At 53.1% G+C, this 12,504-nt stretch overlaps 4 protein-coding genes across 4 annotated transcripts in view; 2 read left to right on the top strand and 2 right to left on the bottom strand.

Moving 5' to 3' along the window:
- Positions 1-1,405, bottom strand: part of PODANS_7_10350 (uncharacterized protein) — a gene marked incomplete at both ends in the record, with an annotated part of 1,580 nt that extends 175 nt beyond the window's left edge. The window contains 2 exons of the mRNA XM_001908367.1: positions 3-987; positions 1,098-1,405. Of these exons, the coding sequence (XP_001908402.1) occupies positions 3-987; positions 1,098-1,405 (1,293 nt within the window). The remainder of the gene's footprint in view (positions 1-2; positions 988-1,097) is intronic.
- A 1,626-nt stretch (positions 1,406-3,031) lies between these two features.
- Positions 3,032-3,871, bottom strand: PODANS_7_10340 (uncharacterized protein; the record flags this gene model as incomplete). Its single annotated transcript, XM_001908366.1, has 3 exons — positions 3,032-3,588; positions 3,644-3,707; positions 3,797-3,871. 3 exons carry the CDS (start codon positions 3,869-3,871, stop codon positions 3,032-3,034), a joined length of 696 nt encoding a protein of 231 aa, XP_001908401.1.
- A 1,020-nt stretch (positions 3,872-4,891) lies between these two features.
- Positions 4,892-6,991, top strand: PODANS_7_10320 (uncharacterized protein; the record flags this gene model as incomplete). Its single annotated transcript, XM_001908365.1, has 1 exon — positions 4,892-6,991. One exon carries the CDS (start codon positions 4,892-4,894, stop codon positions 6,989-6,991), a length of 2,100 nt encoding a protein of 699 aa, XP_001908400.1.
- Positions 6,992-9,915: 2,924 nt separating this feature from the next.
- On the top strand, positions 9,916-10,591 carry PODANS_7_10316 (uncharacterized protein; the record flags this gene model as incomplete). Its single annotated transcript, XM_001908364.1, has 3 exons — positions 9,916-9,999; positions 10,109-10,240; positions 10,319-10,591. The coding sequence occupies 3 exons, from the start codon at positions 9,916-9,918 to the stop codon at positions 10,589-10,591; spliced, it is 489 nt and encodes a 162-aa protein (XP_001908399.1).
- Positions 10,592-12,504: the final 1,913 nt, after the last annotated feature.

The raw sequence follows: 12,504 nt of genomic DNA, 5'->3' as shown, positions 1-12,504 counted from the left end.
ACCACCGCAGAAGGCGAATGCGTCCTCGTCGACTGCCCCTCGTGCCTCGAAGACTTGCCCCTCTCTCTCCACGAAGAGTGATAAGCCTCATGATCCCTATCCCTGTGAGAGTGATGGTGATGGTAATCCTCACCACCACCGCCCCTCCGCGAGCCACTCGGGGAACTACTACGTGACCGGGGGTGATCGCCCGCCTGGCTAGGCGCCGCAGTGCCATTCGCACTGTTGGGGGTATTCGGCTTCCCGTCATCCACCCAGCCTCTAGCTTGTAGGTGAATGTAACTCGTGTTGGGAAGACCGCGCAACATAGCCTTGGGACCTTTGGGTGCATTAATCAGAACTTCGTCAGCTGGCTGGGCTGGACCGCCCTCTTCGCCTTGGTGGTGTGCCCCCTCTTCACCACCCTCTCCCTGATGATGCGGAACCCCGTCTTGGTGGCCATCAGCGGCGCCCTCAGCACCGTCATCAGCGCGAATAGAGCGCCCAAACTCATCGACGGTACCATCATTCGGGCCAACAGCACCTTCGCCATTCTCGCCGCCACCAAACTCGCTGCCCTGACCGTTCATACTGCCGGGATACTGCTGCTGTCCGTTGTTGAAATTCTGATCATTATAATTCCCACCCCCATACCCCCCATTGTGGAAGTTTCCTCGTCCATACCCGCCGCCGCCATACCCGTACCCGCGGCCGCGACCTCTACCACGGGGGAACCCCCCCCACTGATTCCGGCGATAGTCATTGAACTGATTTGGGTGGCCATAATTACCTTGATTATATCCTGTTTGGAAGCCAGAGTTAAACGAGCCATAATCACCATTGCCCATGCCAGAAGCGCTTGGATGATTGTAATTATCTTGGCCGACATTCCATGATTGCTGTCCGCTCCAGTTATCGGCCTCGCCACCGTACCCTGCTGCTGCTGCTGCTGCTCCCATGCCCATGTTCATGTTCATGCCGTTCATGCCCATGCCTTGAAAACCCCCGCTCCACATTTGCATCATCATCGCCGGGTCCATGTTCATGCCTGGCATGCCTAAAAGTTGGCAAAAAGAGTTAGCATCCGAGAAACTTTACACACAACATGGCAGGATTACACGCAGGTAAAGTTGGACTGACCCATCATTGGAAAACTGCCAAAGCCGTTGTTCATGGCCATCATCATTGGCATTTGTTCAAAGTTGCCGCCAAAGCCCATGCCGAAACCGCCAGTCACGGGCTTGGCTGTACCATCTGCATTCTGCTCTTGGTCATTCCCATTTCCATCCCCCTCCTCGCCGTTGACTTCCTCAGTTTCCTCGCCCTCGGCAACTTCAGTGCCTTCTTGCTTCACCAATTCGGTTGATGTGGCTTCTCCTACGCCCTCGCCCTCGGGAGCAGGATGTGAAGGTTGGTCCTTGATCATGGTTAGCAAACTGTGTGTTTTCCGTAGAGGTACAAGTCCAAGAAAACTTACAGAATCAGCAGCATCATGCTCTAAAGTCTCGTCATTCTGACCAGGTGCCGCTTCACCATTTTCCTGGCCATGGGAAGTCTCGACGGAAGCTTCAGCAGCAGGTGCCTCTGAGCTGGATTGTTCTTGATTATCCCCAGCAGGCGCCACAGACTCAGCCGATTGCTCATTCAGCTCAGGTGGCACTGGGGCAGTTGCCGAAACCGGGCTAGGATCGACAGGAGTGATGGGAGTAGCCTCCTTTGGCCGATTTGACTCCCTCTTCTTCTCCTCTGTCCGAAGAAAAACCTTAATGGTCGTCCGCAGTGCTTTGTGAGCCTTGCAATCGTCGGCCGAGAGCGGGGAGTGTTCGCAAACAGGACACGACGCAGGCAGGGTCGACTGACAACCCTCGCAGATGGCCTGGTCGCAGCAGGGCAAACGGAAAGCGTTGACAGCTAGTTTGCTACAAATAGCACATCGGAGCTTCGCAGGTATGTCTTCCTGAGGTAGAGACCTGTGTGGTGCGACTTTTTGTTAGTGTCATCCCTTGTAAAAAGAGAGCGGCTTGGGACAGAGACGTACCGAATAAGCTCGGCCTGGGCCTCGGTGATGGTGAATGACGCCGCCATGATTTCCCTGCAATCCGCGATAGTTGCGGTGCCGCCGCCCAAGAAAAGGGTCAAGTAGAGTGGTGGAGTGTCGCCGGCATCGAAATTGGGGATGTTGCGTTACACTTGCGGAGGCGAGAGCGGGCAACGCGCGAAGCGAAAAGTCGCCGGTCGTAGCCTGGCAGCGAAAGACGTGGCCTTGGGGGGGAAAATCGACGCTGGTGGGTTCTTCTTGTTTCCAAAAGTAACGGCTCAAAAATATGAGCTATCGAATGTCGTTTTCAAAGGCTGAATCAAAAGCGATGGCGGTTTGAGAGTCGAGCTGGATGCGCTCTGCTGTCGCGTTTCGCAATCTGGGCTCAATAAAATTTTGGGAGACCAATTCAAGCAGCACGTGCGCCACCGCCGCTTGGGCCACCATTAAATATTGGAGCGCCAGAACGTTGCACTTCACTCACTCAGTGGGGCAACTTGGAGAAATTCCCATGGTGATGTAGACAATAGGGGCAATTGATGGAGTTCCCTTGCGAGTATTGTCATTCTACCTTGTTCGAGCTGATGTTCAAACTGTTTTTACTTCTGCCACATTCAAGACTGCGCGTATGTGGCTTCCTGTGAGGCATTCATGAGTGGCACCAGCAAGGACACTCTGAGGTCCAACCGTTGAGGCATGGGAATCCGCCTCGAAAGAAAATATACTTTACAAAGGCTGGTTCAACATGTAATTGGTTCAAGCCTTGGATGATTTTGTGACGATATGTTCACTCTTGTCAAAAGATACGGACATGACAGGGTATCGAGTCCCTCAAACACCAAGACACCATACAGGAACGCAATGGCATTAAAAACGACAGAAAACACCTAAACCACTATTTACTCCTGCCCAAATGAGAAACCAGACACTCCTGTACCCATAAAATGCAAATCCCGTCGCAGCCCTCTCCCGTCCACCAAAAGAAAGCCCTCCACTCCACATCCCAGCCCATCATCAACAAGCACATCCCTCCTTGGCATTTGGATCCCGAGGACCATTGAGGTTGACCCTCTGCTCCTCCGTACGAGCAGCCGCAGAAGAGGCACCAGGGCCCCGAGCCGTCTTGAGCGATGTCTCAGGGATGGCATTTGCAATAGCCGTGAACACCTCAGTGACGTTGTAGCCCGTCTTGGCACTGGTCTCGAAGAAAAGAAGCCCCTCCTCCTCAGCATACGACTTGGCCTCCTCTGTCGTCACCTTTCTGGCATCCTCTCCATCACCAACACCAGCCCCTTCCCCGTCTCCACCAGCACTATCGTTTGTGAGATCGAGCTTGTTGCCGACGAGAGCAATGACAATACCGGGCGAGGCCTGCCGTTGCAGCTCGGCAACCCAGTGTTTCGCCTTGATCAACGAGGTGGGCTTCGTCAGGTCGTAGACCACAAGCGCTGCCTGGGCGTTGCGGTAGTACATGGGGGCGAGAGAGGCGAATCTTTCCTGGCCGGCGGTATCCCAGATCTCGAACTTGATAGTGCGTGTGGGTAGATTGCATTTTTGAGTCAGGAAGGCAGCTATTTGAGAAGGAGTCAGTATTGCAAACATCAGAGTGTACCCCGATCAACATACCTCCTATTGTTGGCTCCTTGTTCTCTTGGAAATCGTTATTGACGAACCGCAGAACGAGAGATGACTGGAACAGGTCTTGTTAGCAGTCGTACGATGGAGATGGAGCGGGAGGGGTAAACGTTGACGGTGTTTAGAGGCAGCAAAGAGACGTACTTTTCCCACAGCAGCTTCACCGAGCAGCACCAGCTTGACGCTGCTGCTTGGTTTGGGAGCACCTGAGTCGGCCATTCTGGGATATTGTAGCGGGGAGAGAGATCGGAACACCGGTCGGCGAGGGCTTCAGCAAGCAAAAAAAGACAAAAGCAGGGCAGAGCGAGAAGAGAAGAAATGGCAGGCCCTCTTGGTGATGGCAAGATGCGTATGTGGACTTGCAAAGTGTTGCGTGGTGTTGGCTTCGATGCTGGAATCGAAGTGACGTGATAGGTAGACAGCGTTCGGGAACCAGGATGCATGCGACGACGGCGGCGGCGATGCATGGGCAATGGGAGTTCCGAGCCAACTCCAAATCAGGCTTAGTGTCAAGGCGATTGCGCTCCAACAGTGCACGTGCCACATTGGCACCAAGAGGCAAGACAGCTCCAGGATGAAATGGAATTTGACTGCAAGTAGCTTAAACAGGTACATTTTCCAAAGCTGAAGAACCAGAACATATTGTCAGAGAATTCCAGTGTCTTTTCTACATTGTCATCCAATCTATAGAGGTACCTGGAGAAGTGATTTATAGCTGAAGGCTTAGGTAACAACTAACAACACATCAAGATCTAGGCAGCTGCCAACCCTGTGTACTTTTGAAAATAACCTGGAAGTTATACGCGTGTCATGACGTCCCATGTCAGGTAGATATGAAATGAAGAGTCTGCTTTTCCTATTTCCAAGCCATAGCAGTCCAAATAGCATCCCAGGATGGTGTGAGAAAGACACGGGAGCTGCCAGGACATCCACTCCTCATCCTCTATCCTCTACCAATGTCTTGCCAATTCCATTCCCATAATATTATGCTGTAAAATCACATGTACATATCATCCATCATTGAAACTCTTCTTGGAGTCGGTGTCAGTGTAAGTGACCCCTGCCACTGGTGGAGCTTTGTCTTCTGATCGTTACATGTGGTCTGTGCATGAGCCCATCTCCACTTCTTAGTAGCCCCACTAAAAAGTTCAACACCGGAGTTTGCAGCTCCCTCTTCCTTCTCCAAAATTTTTCCCTTTTTCGAATTGACCGCCCAAAGATCGCAAGGTTGATCCAAAAATGGCCTCAGCTTCTGCGAAAACCGCCCGGAGCGGCGACAAGATTGTCCCCAAGAAGCAGTCCCTTTTCGACGACTCTGCCTCCAGCAGCGAAGATGACCAGGAAGATGGCGGCGTTACTCTCGGTGGCCAGACACCCGGCCTCAACATCAACGAGGAATACGCCCGCCGCTTCGAGCACAACAAGAAGAGAGAGGAGCTTCACCGCCTGCAGGAAAAGTACGGCGCCGGCGAGGAGTCCGAGTCCTCTTCTGACGACGAATCCGAGGACGACGAAGCCGCCTTGATCACCGAGGACTTGGACGCCGAAATCTCAGCCACGCTCGCCGCTATCAAGAACAAGGATCCGCGCATTTATGATAAGGAAGCCGTCTTCTACAAGCCTTTCGACCCTACCACAGATGTGAAGAAGGACGATGAGGAAAAGAAGGAAAAGCCCATGTTCCTCCGCGACTACCACCGCGAGCGCTACATGGCTGGCGACGTCGGCGCAGACGATGATGCCACCGCCGCCGACCCCAACGTTCCCAGAACCTACGTCCAGGAGCAGGCCGAACTCAAGAATGCCATCATGGCCGAAATCAACAACGCCGCCGGCGCCGACGACGAGGAATGGAGCGACGACGACGCCTTTATCAAGCCCGTCAAAAAGGCCGAACCCGCCCCTGCTGCCAACGGCGTCCACCCTTCCAGAGCCGCCGTCGTCGAGGTGACGGAGCTGGACGTGAAGAACGCCGACAAGAACCCGGAGGAGTTTCTGTCCAAGTTCATGGCTTCCAAGGCGTGGGCGCCTGACCACAAGTGGCAAGCATTTGACTCTGACGAAGAGGATGCCGAGGACGATATTGCTGACGAGTTCGAGCATGCCTATAATATGCGATTCGAAGACCCCACCAAGAGCAATGAGGTCCTGAAGACGTACTCGAGAAACCTGGCCAATGCGCGCTCCGCTCGCAAGGAGGAGCTGACTGGACGTAAAAAGCTGAGAGCTCTCGAGAAAGAGAGGAAGGAGGCTGAGAAGAAGGAGAGGGAGGCGGAAAGAGCGAGGCTCAGGAGGCTCAAGGTGGACGAGGCGTCTGAGAGGTTGAAGAAGATTAAGCAGGCGGCGGGCATGAGCGGGAAGCAGCTTACGGATGAGGAGTGGGTTGAGTTCTTGGACAAGGCATGGGAGGATGACGACTGGGAGGAGGAAATGAAGAAGCGATTCAATGATGACTACTACAATGAGGTCGACGACATGGTCATCGACAGCGAGGAGGAGGAAGCCTCTGGCAGCGAGGACGAAGACGGCAAGAAGAAAAAGAATTCCAAAAAGCCCAAGAAGCCCAAATGGGATGACGATATCGACATCAAGGACATCATCCCTGACTTCAAGGAAGACGAGGAAGAAGTACCCGCTATTGCCCTTTCCGACCTCGAGGCTGATCAGCCTGCCCCTTCAGTTGAGGGCTCCAACTCTGATGATTCAGATGACTCTGACCGCCCAGCCAAGAAGCGCAAGACCACCAAGGATCTCAAGAAGGAAAAGGCGGCGGCCAAGAAACAAGCCAGGGCCGAGCTTGCCAAGATTGAAGCCCTGGTCGACACCAAGATGGAGATTGACCAGCCCCGCGCGCTGGAGAAGAAGGGCAAGGAGCAGTTCACCTTCAAGTACCGCGAGACCTCCCCAACATCATTCGGTCTCACGGCCCGTGATATCCTTCTGGCGCCCTCGGACGCGGCGCTGAATGAGTTTGCGGGGTTGAAGAAGCTGGCCTCGTTTAGGGACGCGGAGAAGAAGAAGAAGGACAAGAAGAAGCTGGGGAAGAAGGCGAGGTTGAGACAGTGGAGGAGGGATACTTTTGGGAAGGAGTTTGAGGAGTCGGGGCCGACGTATGGGTTTGAGAAGCTGTTGGATGAGGGGAAGGGTAAGAAGAAGGAGAAGGGGAGTGGGGCTAATTCGGTTAGGGTTGAGAAGAGGGAGAAGAAGGAGGGTGGAGAGGAGAAGGAGCAGGAGAAGAAGGTGGCGGTGGATGGGATTGTGGAGGGGGAGAGGAAAAAGAAGAGGAAGAGGTCGAAGAAGGGGAAGGCTGCTGGAGGTGATGGTGAGGGTGAAGAATAATGGTGTGTAGGGGGGAAGATGTGATTTTGTGCATATAGCGAATGGACGTTTAATTGCTTGGTGGCTTTTTCATAAGGTTTTCTCTTGTATGGATTGGCTTGTGTATATAGGGGAGAAGACTGGTATTGGACTCGGTGTTGAGATTTAAACCACCGGGAGGTGTTTGTTGCCCTTGTGCTGTTATCTATTCAGAAACTGGACTGCCACTCCCAACAATTCATATCACTTTGCCAACAATACCTATCAAGTCAGCTACCTAGGGTATTGGCCTCTTGGCTCTGCCTACCTGCTACATATACCGTTCACAGCTTGCACGCTTCTACGTATAAGAAAGCTGTCCGGTTAAAACATTGTTTTTCAAGAACACTCTGATTGCTTTTGTTGATATCCCTCGCTACATTTCAACTCCATTTCAAGCACAAGTGGTCAAAGACAAATACTGTTTTTGAGCAGCAACTAACTGCCTTCAAAATTCGCACTCTTATTGTCCTAGCTTGGTTTGGGCTTGGAATGGGAAGGCTTGGTCGTGATAATCCCGAGGTTGGTAAGTCATGATAGGCCTAAATTGATAGGTATCTATCTAGGACGGGACATCTTGATCAAAGCCTCGAGTTCGGTTGTGGGGATGGAATGGGAGCATGCGGATGCAGAACCTGGGAGCTATGAGGAAGAAGGGTCGAATTAAAAAGGGCAAGAAAAAAATGAAGAGCGTTGGGCTGTGATTTTTGGGAATGACCACGAGCAATCGATAGAGTATTTGCTTGTAGGTTGGTATGGAACTTGATCTCTCGGTCTGTAGAGTGCAATGGTTATGTGCCATACCCAAGGACTCAGGAATCTTATGACAGCTGTATCCACACTGTCAGAACCATTCCCTGGCCTCCTACACACCGGAGTTGCAATTCTTTTCACATGTAGTCTTCTCAAATCAGATGAACCGGGACCGACTACACTGTCAGTGATGCCTTGCACCCCGCCCGGAAACCTAAATCGGGCTTCTACCTCGTCCCAATCCACTCTATTCAAGCCATCAAATCAAGCATGATGGTCCGTGAGACCAAGGAATAACACCCTACCTGTCCTGTCCCCCATGTCTTTCCTTGACCGCCAGGGTGCCTACCGCGATCTTGATGAATGTAAACCAAAAAGAATTGTCAAGCGGGAAAGGCATCAAGCGAACTTCTCCATCAGAGGGAAAGCAATCATGATCGGTACGATGAACCGAGCCGAAGTTGCCCCCGAAATACAACCTCTAAATACCCGATTGGTTGGGAGTCAACACAACGGCAAGCCAAGACCTTTCTGTAAGTGTATGTATGTACCAAGATGTAAGTCGGGCAGGTAGAGAAGAAGAAGAAAGGAAATGAAGGGAGTGCTTGTTTTTCATATACGCGTGGCGCTGAAGAGATTACCTCAGGGACGATCAAATTTGGGTTGATCTGGTGATGCTAGTGGTTTTTGCGTTCGGTGAGGGAAGAGGTAAAGGCTTGGAATCGTACAACGGTTGCCCTAGATGTGAAATGAGTCCTTTGAAACAGCCTGTTCGAATTTATCCCGTTTTCTCTTCATCAAAATTCTTCCGCCCGCCCCCAGATTTCATGACTGGATAGGAAGGAGCCTTTGCCAGCCGAGCTATGTCGAAGGACTGTTCTAGTCAGCCATCCACCACAACTCTGTCACGGTTGAACCCGTCGTTGTCTAAAGCTGCGGGATAAACTCCGCCAAAGTGGTGTGTTTCTGACGCGTAGTGTGAGCAACGATCCAGGCTGGCGGAGAGCAGCAGCACACATCAAGACGAAGGCCTGCATCGTCCTGAAGCAACGAGCCGTAAGCGGACCATCCGAGGTTCCGATTGGATCTTGGAGAGGCAGAGATTGAAGGCAGACACGGCGTAGCATGCGTGCGATTCCTGGTCGTGCTGCAAGTGGATGCAGAGGTGACCCCGACGTTTCAATCCAGACCTCTACAGAGCATTCCCCTCGTGACTATAACTGACCAAGCGCAATATTTCCCAAAGGGGGCAGACGGGACTGCGAGGAAACACGATCATCGCTGGGGCCGTTGAAACTAATATGCAGATCCCGTGCCCACGAGCATATAATGCTGTGTGATAACGTCCACACACCACGCAGACGACTCGCTTGTTGGAAGCGCCCTTTAATGACGGGCAATATTCGAGGTCGCAATGATGAACAGAGTCATCACCATGAAGCTCAACCTTGGGTTGGATGACAGGTTGGCCATTTGGCATCTGCGAGGACGATGAGAAACGCAACGCTGTTCTTGTGAGCTTGGTAGGTCGCTAAGACCAAACCTGAACGCTAGGCGGCCGGTTTGATCCTGGATTTGAGGTGGTAACGGTCCGGAAGAGTGTGTCAGCGGAGACGGTGGCTCTGGGGTAGTAGTCATGGAGGTGGAGGAAGGCTATGAGCTGCACTGCGGATAATTGTCGGTTTGACAAGCCAATATAGCAAATGCCAATTCGGAAGCTGGAGGAAAAAGGACGGATCGAATCGAGCCGTGTAACCCCCCTCCATGTTTCCCGCTTCCCCAGCTTGGACGGCTGGGCTCGCTCTTGACTGCTGCAGTCATGCCTGTTGTAGCACGAGCGATGCTGACATTTGGGGTGACTGTAAAGATAGCTACAGTGAATAGCCCAGCTGGTGGCGATCCCGCGCGATCCGAAGCGTGTTGGAAGGCAGAGAGGGATTTGTTGGCTGCCATTTATTTCGTAGGTGGTGTGTTGCTGTAACCTAAAATCGATATTATATGTTGAGAGGGCTGTGACCATCTTACCTCGAGATACAAGGCTCCCACGAGAGTTGGTGGCGACCCAATATGGGCCAGGCTTCTCGCATCAGCATAGACCTGCAAGAGAAGGCACCGAAGCTTCCTTTATTGTTTCTTATGCCTACGGAGAATTCATGGCGGCACGAGACGAGAAAACCACCGAAGGGGTGACTTGTTCCGCTCAGAGTGAGAGAGTGTATATCGTTGTCGATGTCTACGTAAGTATTGGATATGGACTCGTAGTCGACGATGCAGGTCCACCAAATATTGACGATGATCCTTTCCAAGCTTGTGATCTGGGCAGATCTGACAGACTGACACTGACAGGAGCAAGAGGTTGATTTTGGGCCTTGCTCCAAGTGGGGTTGGATGGAGCGCCACAAAATTGGCAAGGTCACGCCCACACGCCGCCTTCCCACGAGTTCAGCAAGGGTTTGTGGAACATTGCTTCCGGCAACCGTAGCTGTCACTCGCTCGCTGTGTTACAGAAGGTGGTATTCTCCTTTTTGCTCGTTCGCTCTGACATTGAGCTAACAGAACACATTGTGCGGCCCGGAGCTATCCTCGAGAAAAAGCAAGGGAAACTGGGCATCACCGGAGTTTCTGCCACCCGCCAAGACACGGCGGTCATCAACGGAGACGAGTCAAGACGCTTCGGCCCCAGCTGGTCCCGGCTTTCTGGGCGCGACGGGACTCGCTGTTTGCTCGGGGCTTGGTCGACCGAACCCTGCTCCGAACCCCGCAACATTACCCGTCTTCCGGCCCATCCCTGCCACTCCCCACAAACGTCTTGATGCCTCTGGGTTGTGACAGAGACAGAGACGGCCTGTACGACGAGAGGGAGCAGGTCTGTATCGACAGAATCCGGGGATAATATAGAATAGGTACACATCGCTGATAAACCCAATCGACGGCACCAGCCAAGCACCCCGGTCATGCTGTACATCCTATATTGCCTGGCGGCGTATTCTCGGAATTTTGCCATGGCAGGTTGGCGGATGGATCAAGATGACAGCCCCCTCGCTCATACAATTATATCCGCGCGCTGAAAGCTGTTGCTCCCACCACCCCCTCCGACACCGACTCGACAGACGAACGAACCGGTTCCTGGCCCTCCCACCCCCATCTCAGTTCGTTTTGCCCGGTCTATGTATCATAACAGGGGATAAGAATATCTACACACACCACCTACAGTACATCCCCGGACGAAGGAGCGGGCGCCCGTGCGCGGCGTAGGTAGTGCCTAGCCTGGAACCAGTCCACTCGCGAGAGCTCTGTGAGCATCCATGATACTGCTTGGTGTGGTGGCTTGCTTCAGCTGCAAGGAAGAACGTGTGTCTCTTGTGCATGCAGGAGGGGTGGTAGGTGGCCCGCCTCGACCTTGTCTGCTGTGAGGTACGAGAGTTCCCCATGCTCTCGTCTTGATATGACGGAAAATGAGGGGAGAGGGCGCTTGATAGGTGCCATTAGAGAGCCAGTCGGCCCGCCGTGGGCTTTACAACATCCTTTGGACCAGCCTGTCACCCTGTCTCCACGATCAATCTATTTGCCCCATCTTTTCCTTGATGCTCCCCCCATACACTCCATCCCCTCTCTGGCCTCCCCGTATATTGACTTGCAGGCCCCTGTTTCCCTGTTCCCCACGTCGTCACATTCTCAACAAGACCGAATCCGACTGCGACTAGGCCGGCTCAAGCACCCAATTGCAGACCAGACAAAACAAAAAGGACATAACGGCCTATTCGGTATTACGAGGTGGCTCCCTGCCTGTCCTCCTTGCCCTGGGCGGTCTAGCTTCTGGATCGTCCACACGCAAGAAAACCGAAACAGCATGTTACCCCACTGGACAGCCGCCGAAAACGCTTCTCTTCGCTAGTTCCGCCAGACCCTTCTCTTGCTGATCCACCAAGCCGGCCTTGGAGACGCCTGTGGTTGGGAAACGCCAAACGCCAAAAGACTCGAACCCCGGTTGCTGTCGCCTGTCGCCTCCCCCTTCTGCAAGCTTCTCGGAGTTGTCTTTTTCCACTACTTTTCTCTCTATCGTGCTGACTCCCCTCGACGGCCCGTACGAACGACCGCGACGACCTTTTGCACCACCTCTACCTTACCTTGCTACTCGAGAACACACGGCCGATCGCATACCAAGAAATCGACAAGACGGTCAAGGCCGGGAAACACTCCGGGTATTACGCTTCGACAATTCGCATCCTGGAAAGCGCTCTGTCGGAAATCCTCAGGGGACATGTCGATGTCAGGTAGCAGCTCGTGACACCACACCACCGCCCCTTATACCATGCGCTTTTCCTGTGCACCACTACAAATCATCGTCGCCGTCCCAGATATTCCCAAGTGAAGTGAAGGAGAGCAAAGTTGGGGTTTGGTCTGGTCGTGTAGTAGGAGTTTCGCAAACTAGCTACGGAGTACCGAGTCTTTTTTACGATATCTCGCTTGGCCGTTGCTACCGTTACTTGCCCAGTGGAGGGTACCTACTAGGTCACATACCCACCTGTATTTTGCACGAGCCCAAGAGTGCCATCCATCCTTTCGCCATGTCGCTGGAGCTCGATTTCTCGCCCTCGGCGGACAACACTGACGGTCACCACGCGCAACCTGAATCATCCGCTGCTCTGCAAGCCCTTAAGCTGGAGTCATCCAATGGCGGGATGGGAACCATTACGGCAGCAACCCACGATCTTGTAGATGCGACCCATTTTTGGCGACTT

Source organism: Podospora anserina, chromosome 7 (genome assembly GCF_000226545.1).
Source record: "Podospora anserina S mat+ genomic DNA chromosome 7, supercontig 1".
NCBI classification, from domain to species: Eukaryota; Fungi; Ascomycota; class Sordariomycetes; order Sordariales; family Podosporaceae; genus Podospora; species Podospora anserina.
This window is presented reverse-complemented; position numbering and strand designations above follow the sequence as displayed.